This window comes from Macaca nemestrina, chromosome X (assembly GCF_043159975.1).
Source record: "Macaca nemestrina isolate mMacNem1 chromosome X, mMacNem.hap1, whole genome shotgun sequence".
NCBI classification, from domain to species: Eukaryota; Metazoa; Chordata; class Mammalia; order Primates; family Cercopithecidae; genus Macaca; species Macaca nemestrina.
In genome coordinates this window covers 54,206,244-54,214,188 of record NC_092145.1, presented here as the reverse complement: position 1 = coordinate 54,214,188, position 7,945 = coordinate 54,206,244, and the positions used below count along the sequence as shown (strand labels likewise).

At 42.3% G+C, this 7,945-nt stretch overlaps 1 protein-coding gene across 11 annotated transcripts in view; it reads right to left on the bottom strand.

Annotated features, from left to right (window-relative positions):
* Positions 1–4,809: 4,809 nt before the first annotated feature.
* The window catches only part of LOC105499305 (tRNA methyltransferase 2 homolog B), a 40,721-nt gene continuing 37,585 nt past the window's right edge, over positions 4,810–7,945 (bottom strand). For all 11 annotated transcript variants that reach the window (XM_011771828.3, XM_071088908.1, XM_071088913.1 and 8 more), the window contains one exon: positions 4,810–6,166. In XM_011771828.3, the coding sequence (XP_011770130.1) occupies positions 6,040–6,166 (127 nt within the window). In that variant the 3' untranslated portion in view covers positions 4,810–6,039. The remainder of the gene's footprint in view (positions 6,167–7,945) is intronic.

Sequence of the window (7,945 nt, the reverse complement as noted above, 5' to 3'; positions counted from 1 at the left end):
GATCTCAAACTCCTGATCTCAGGTGATCCACCTGCCTCAGCCTCCCAAAGTGCTGGGATTACAGACGTGAGCCACCATGCCCGGCCATCAAAAATGTTTTAATGTGAGTCTAATCAAGCCACTAGACCTAACTTCAAGTTTACAAGAAATTTAGGTCAAGAAAAAGTTAAACATGAACACAAGTAAACAAAACATCCTGGTTTACCCAGGACTGAGGAGTTTCTCAGGATGTAAGATCAGTGTTCGACCTAGGAGAGTCCTAGACAAACCAGGACAGTTGGTCACCTTAAAATCAGACAAATCCATAATGTGGAACAGACCTGGTCTCTAAAAAGTCAGTGCCTTGGGTAAAAAAAAAAAAAAAAAAGTGAGGAGATCATTCTACATTGAGAGAGACTAAAGAGGCCAGACATGGAGGCTCATGCCTGTAATCCCAGTACTCTGGGAGGCCGAGGTAGGTGCATCACTTGAGGTCACGAGTTCAAGACCAGCCTAGCCAACATGGTGAAACCCCATCTCTACTAAAAATACAAAAATTAGCCGGGTGTGGTGGCACATACCTGTAATCCCAGCTACTCGGAAGGCTGAGGCAGGAGAATCACTTGAACTCAGGAGGTAGAGGTTGCAGTGAGCTGAGATTGTGCCACTGCACTCCAGCCTGGGCTATGACAGAGCAAGACCATCTCCCAAAAAAAAGAAAGATACTAAAGAGACACAGACACAACCACCAAATGTAACATGTGAATTGGCCATAAAAAACATTTTGGGGACAGCTGGGGCAATTGAATGTAAAGCAGCTGTACCTTGCCAGACCACAGATGTAAATGAACAATGTCGCTAAGTCAATACACTGTTTAATTCAGGTGCCTTTTTTTTTTTTTTTTTTAAGACTTTTTTGATAAAGAATGTGATACTCTGGCACTTTGGGAGGCTGAGACAGGCAGATAACTTTAGGTCAGTAGTTTAAGACCAGCCTGGCCAACATGGTGAAACCCCATCTCTACTAAAAATACAAAAAAAAATTAGCCAGGCATGATGGCGCATGCCTATAATCCCAGCTACATGGGAGGCTGAGGCATAAGAATTTCTTGAGCCCAGGAGGCAGAGGTTGCAGTGAACCAAGATTGCACCACTGCACTCCAGCCTGGGTGACAGAGCAAGACTCTCACTCAAAATAAAAAAAGAAAGAAAAGAAAAAGAAAAAAAGAAAAAGAAAAAGAAGAAAGGAAAGGAAAGGGAAAGGGAGAGGGAGAGGGAAAGGGAAAGGGAAAGGGAAAGGGAAAGGGAAAGGGAAAGGGAAAAGGAAAAGGAAAAGGAAAAGGAAAAGGAAAGGGGAAAAGGAAAAGGAAAAGGAAAAGGAAAGAAAAAGAAAAAGAATGCAGGCCAGGTGCAGTGGCTCACGCCTGTAATCCCAGCACTTTAGGAGGCCGAGGTGGGTGGATCACCTGAGGTCAGGAGTTCAAGACCAGCCTGGCCAACATGGTGAAACCCCATCTCTACTAAAAATACAAAAATCAGCCCGGTGTGATAGCACGTACCTGTAATCCCAGCTTCTCAGGAGGCTGAGGCAGGAGAAACGACTTGAACCCAGGAGGTGGAGGTTGCAGTGAGCTGAGATCGTGCTGCTGCACTCCAGCCTGGGTGACAGAGTAAGACTCCATCTCAAAAAAAAAAAAAAAAAGAAAAAGAAAAAGAATGTGGTACTATGATATATACTTTGGTATAAACTCCTTATCTCCCTGTGAAACATCAGGCAGTCTCCAGATCACACCTCAAGAAGCACTGGACTACATTAGATGACATTAGTGAAGATTAGTGAGGTACTGCTAATTTTCTTAGTTGAACTCATAATATTATGGTTATGTAGAAAAATGTCCTTATGCTTAGAAGATAGATGTATAAGGTATACACGTATCTGTATACCTTATACAGATAGATGAGGTATCTTCATCTAAAGATGAAGAGTTGGCCGGGCGCAGTGGCTCATGCCTGTAATCCCAGCACTTTGGGAAGCCAGGCTGGGAGGATTGCTTGAGCCCAAGAGTTTCAGACCAGCCGGAGCAAGATGGTGAGATCTCATCACTATAGAAAAATTTAAAAATAGCCAGGCATGGTGGCAAACACGTGTAGTCCCAGCTACTTGGGAGGCTGAGATAGGAAGATCCCTTGAGCCCAGGAGTTCAAGGTGGCAGTGAGCCATGATAGTGCTACTGCACTACAGCCTGGGTAACAAAGCAAGACCCTGTCTTAACAACAACAACAAAAAATATGACTCACTGAAGACTCAGATGATTTTTAGCATTTTTAAAGCAATAAAGTACATTTTAATTGAGGTACATACACTGGTTTTTTAGATGTAATGATATTGTACACTTAATAGACTATAGTATAAGCAATGTTTATATGCACTGGGAAACCATAAAATTCATGTTACTTGCTTTATTGAGATATTCACTATGTTGTGGCAATCTGGAACCAAACCCGCAATATCTCTGAGGGTATAACCATAAACAAGTAACAAAATTATGAGGAAGTTGATTTTCCATAGCCAATCCTATATTTATTCATTAAATATTCCTTCAGGGAGGAATATTTAAGTTAAAAACAGAAAGGTGAGTAGAGTTAAGTCAGAAGAGTTAGGGAAAAGAATACTCCAAGCTGAGGAAACAGAATGTGAAAAGGACCAGAATGAAAGAACTTTCTACTTTTCAGGGAAAGGAATCCAATATATCTAGAGAAATGGAGTTCTTCGGATTATGAAGTGGCCTTTGAGCTTCATCAATAATGTTGGACTTTATTTTAAAAGCAATAGGAAGTTGGCTGGGTGCAGTGGCTCACGCCTGTAATCCCAGCATTTTGGGAGGCCGAGGCGGGTGGATCATTTGAGGTCAGCAGTTCGAGACCAGCCTGGTCAACAAGGTGAAACCCTGTCTCTACTAAAAATACAAAAAAAAAAAAAAAAAAAAAAAAAAGAGCCAGGCATGATGGCACGCACCTGTTATCCCAGCTACTTGGGAGGCTGAGGCACGAGAATCGCTTGAACCCAGGAGGCGGAGGTTGCAGTGAGCTGAGATTGCACCACTGCACTCTAGCCTGGGTGACAGACTGAGACCCTGTCTCAAAATAACTAACTAAATAAAATAAAAGCAACAGGAAGCCAATGACAGATTTTAAGTAATGGAGAAACATGAGATTTGCATTTTTTCTTAAGAGATAGGATCTTGCTATATTGTCCAGGCTGGTCTTGAACTCCTGGGTTCAAGAAATCCTCCAGCCTCAGCCTCCACAGTAGCTGGTATTTCAGGTGTGTGCCATGGTGCTAGAATGAACTGGGGCAAGAGTGAATACAAGCAGCAACAGTTGGGAAGATGACTATTGCAGCAATAATCTGGAGAGAGATGATGGAAGCCTGCAGGGATGGCGACTTTGTGAAAAATTGGATGGGTCCAATAGTACAGGAGAAGGACTCAGAAGTCATTCCCAGGCTCTGGCTTGGGTGACTGAGTAAATTGTTATATTCATAAAGACTGAGAATAGAGGAGGAAGAACATGTTTAGGGGAAAGATGGAAAGCATTCGACATTAGATTATTGAGTTTGAAGAATCTAGAAGATACCCAAGAGGAAGTTACCTTATAGGTAGTTGGATACAGGAATGAAAAGGAACTCTGTTTTCTGGCTTAAGTGATTGATAGAGATGGTATTGCCATTTGCTGATATAGGGAATAAATGGGAAAAAATGCTTTTTTGAAAATTTCAGTTATAAAAATAATATAACTCACTGCATAAAATTAAAAAATAAGGAAATGAAAAAATTTATGCGACTACCATAAACCAACACTTTGGGAGGCCGAGGCAGGTGGATCACCTGAGGTCAAGAGTTCGAGACCAGTCTGACCAACATGGTGAAACCCCGTATCTACTAAAAATACAAAAATTAGCTGGGCATGGCGGCGGGCACCTGTAATCCCAGCTACTCAGGAGGCTGAGGCAGGGGAATCGCTTGAACTGGGAGGCGGAGGTTGCAGTGAGCTGAGATCACGCCACTGCACTCCATCCTGTGTGACAGAGTGAGGCTCCATCTCAAAAAATAAAAATAAAATACATCTTTCTGGCTGCTCCTCCTTGGGCTAGATAATTCTTAGAGATAGCAAGGGTTCAGCTGGAAGAGTTCTTTGATATACAAACTAACCAATTCAGAGCTATATTGCCTCTATCTGGCACGGACACCCCAAGAGACAACATTCCAGTGTCCTAATCACCCCATGGCCAGGTACCAGACAACTAGGGAGCACCCCTATACCTTATTCAAAGTAGCCAATCCTAAACTGTTCACTCTGCCCTGCATTGCCTTTCCCAAGGAAACTCAAGTAACAGCAGTGGCCTAAACCTAACCCTCTTCTGTCTTCTGCCTCCTGCCTACTCTGGTGTATTTCCCATGTAGCCCTATGTGGCATAATATGTCTCCTGTCTCTAGGACCTGTGAGCATAATAGACTTTGTTTTCCTGAGCCTCTCCTGTGTCTCCTCTTCTGGCTATACCTGACCCACCATCTAAAAAAAGAACAGAAAACATTATATAGTAGGTTTAACAGCCATATTTTTCTAAGAAGGAGGCTTCTCTAGAATGTTTGATTGAGAAGAATTAAAAATACCAGTTAACCAGATATCACTTTGTGAATCAGACAATGCTTACTAAGTTACACATCCTTAGGCCTTTAGATTATCAAAACATAATCTAAATTGTTGGGCAAGTACCTAAGAACAATTCCAGAGGTGATGAAATCATGGACTAGAGAATGTTAAATATAGTCAGTTTTCAATATCCAGTTTATTATGCTATATTAGATTTTGGAGCTTTTGCCTCCACACTACACAGCACAGTTATAGGTATTCAGTCTCTTTGAAAATCTCCTTTCCCTTAGGGTCTCTCCAATAACCAATTCTTCCTCCATTGGTGAGAGTTAATCGGTGCTATTGCTCCTAGGGACAACTACATTTTCTTTTCTTTTTTTTGAGATGGTGTCTTGCTCTGTCACCCAGGCTGGAGTGCAGTGGCGTGATTTCGGCTCACTGCAACCCCCACCTCCCAGGTTCAAGCAATTATCCTGCCTCAGCCTCCCAAATAGCTGGGATTACAGGTGCCCACCACCAGTGATAACTACATTTTCAAGGGGCATTCGAGATGCCTTAAAACCAAGAAAACCCGAAAGAATTAATCTCATCTAATGATCAGTCACCCGGTATTCACTTCATGGCTTACTCTCCTTTAAAAAACCTCGACTGTGTCTGGTTTTAATCCTTAACTACCTCATGAATCCAGAAGTCTTAGAAATATCTAAAAATTGTAGCATCTCTGAGCAAATGCACAGGCTCCAGTCAATGTAAAATTATTACCAGCTGCTAAAAAAAGGTCATTTGTCCACACCATAAGCAGAATCAAATGGAGGAGACAAGACTATAAACTAAAACCAAGGCTGACAGCAATAGGAAGAAACAGTAAAGAACCAGGAGTGGGGGGTGGTCAAACCCAAGCAAACGGGCATGATTGAAAGGGAATCTGAAAACTAAGGTTAAGTCTGCCTTGAGAGGGTGCGGTGGCTCACGCTTATAATCCCAGTACTTTGGGAGGCCAAGGCGGATGGATCACTTGAGGTCAGGAGTTTGGGACCAGCCTGGCCAACATGGTAAAACCCCGTCTCTACTAAAAATACAAAAATTAGCCAGGCATGGTGGCACGCACCTGTAATCCTAGCTACTGGGGAAGCTGAGGCACGAGAATCACTTGAACCCGAGAGGCGGAGGTTGCAGTGAGCCAAGATCATGCCACAACACTCAGCCTGGGCAAGAATGAGACTCCATCTCAAAAAAAAAAAAAAAGTCTGCCTCAGACCAGAGGCCTACTACATTCTTCCTATTCACAAACCAAAGGTTGGTTTCCACTGTAATGCTCCCGGGGTCTGCAATGTAGCAATATGCCAAACCTGAAAGTTTCTGAAACTTCAGCCTTAACAAATAGCCTGCAGTCTTCTAGGAGGCTGCTTATCGAGTGAAGAGGAGCACCAGCTCACAGTGTGGGGTGTGGGGGAACAAATCCACAGGGACAGCTTGCTGTAGGACAAAGGGCTCGCCTAAGAGCTTCTTAGCAGAGTCTGGAGGACAGCACAGCCTGTAGAAACAGAACATAGCATCAGTTCCCAGGAATAAAAGGAAGAACCCACAGGAATACAATTGCTTAAAATAGAGGCCCTTCCACTGTGTTCCCACAGGCCCCCTGTGTTTCTCTTATACAGCATTTATCTTATTTAATATAACTGTTTTTCTTCACCATCTTCCTTACTGAAGTATAATCTTTTTAAGGGTAGAAATGAAGTAAACACTGCTTAATATTCATTTCTGTGTTCCCAGTATGTGACACAGAATAAGGGTTCAATACATATTTGGTTGGAGCTGAAAAGCCTGTATGTTTATAAGGCCTTAAGATACATAATCACCAAACTGTTCTAAAAAGGGTTGTAACCACTTTACATCCAAACCAGCAAAGTAGAAGAGTATTTGTTTGCCTGGATAACATTCAATACAGTCATGCATCACTTAACAATGGGGGTACATTCTGAAAATTGCATTGTTAGGCAATTTCTTCATTGTGTGAACATAATAGAGCATACTTACACATACCTAGATGACAGAGCCTACTACACATCTAGGCTATACGCTATAGCCTATTTCTCCTCAGCTACAAATCTGTACAGCATGTTACTGTACTGAATACTGTAGACAACTGTAACACAGTGGTAAGTATTTATGTATCTAAACATTAAAAAGTACTGTAAAAATATAGTAGAAAAACTGGTCAACCTGGACAGCATTGTGAGACTCCATCTCTACAAAATTTTAATTTTAACTGATTTTAAAATTAGTTGGGTGTGGTAGTACATGCCTGTATTTCTAGCTACTCTGGGGGCTGAGGCCAGAGGATCACTTGAAACCAGGAATTCAATACCAGCCTGGGCAGCATAGCGAGACTCTGTCTTTACCAAAAAATAAAAAATAAATAAACTAAGGTCCAGACATGCTGGCTCATGCCTGAAATCCCAGCACTTTGGAAGGCTGAGATGAGAGGATTGCTTGAGCTCAGGAGTTCGAGACCAGCTGGGGCCACATGACAAAACGCTGTCTCTACAAAAAACACAAAAACTAGCTGGGCATGGTGGCTCACACCTGTAGTGCCAGCTACTCAGGAGGCTGAGGCGGGAAGATGGCTTAAGCCCAGGAGATAGAGGTTGCAGTGAGCTGAGATCACACCACTGTACTCTAGCCTGGGACAGGATCATCAATATCACTGTTTTGTACCTCCACATCTCGTCCCACTAGAAGGTCTTCAGGGGCAATAACATACATGGAGCTGTTATCTCCTGTGATAACAATGCCTTCTTCTGGAATACCTCCTGAAGGATCTGCCTGAGGCTGTTTTACAGTTAACTTTAAAAAAATAAGTAGAAGGACTATCTGCTAAAATAATAAAAGTACAGTATAGTAAGTATATAAACCAGTAACACAGTCATTTATTATCAAGTATTATGTACTACAGATAACTACACGTACTTAATTTTATAAGTGGTGATGCTGGTGTAAACAAACCTACTGACAGCACAATAAATTTGTTTACACCAGCATGACCACAAACATGTAAGTAACCCATGTGCTAAAACGTTACAACAGCTATGATGTCACTAGGCCATAGGAATTTTTCAGCTCCATTATAATTTTTTTTTTTTTTTTGATACGGAGTCTTGCTCTATCACCCAGGCTGGAGTGCAGTGGCACAATCTTGTCTCATTGCAACCTCCGCCTCCTGGATTCAAGCGATTCTCCTGCCTCAGTCTCCCAAATAGCTGGGATTACAGGCACGCATGACCACCACACCCGGCTAATTTTTGTATTTTAG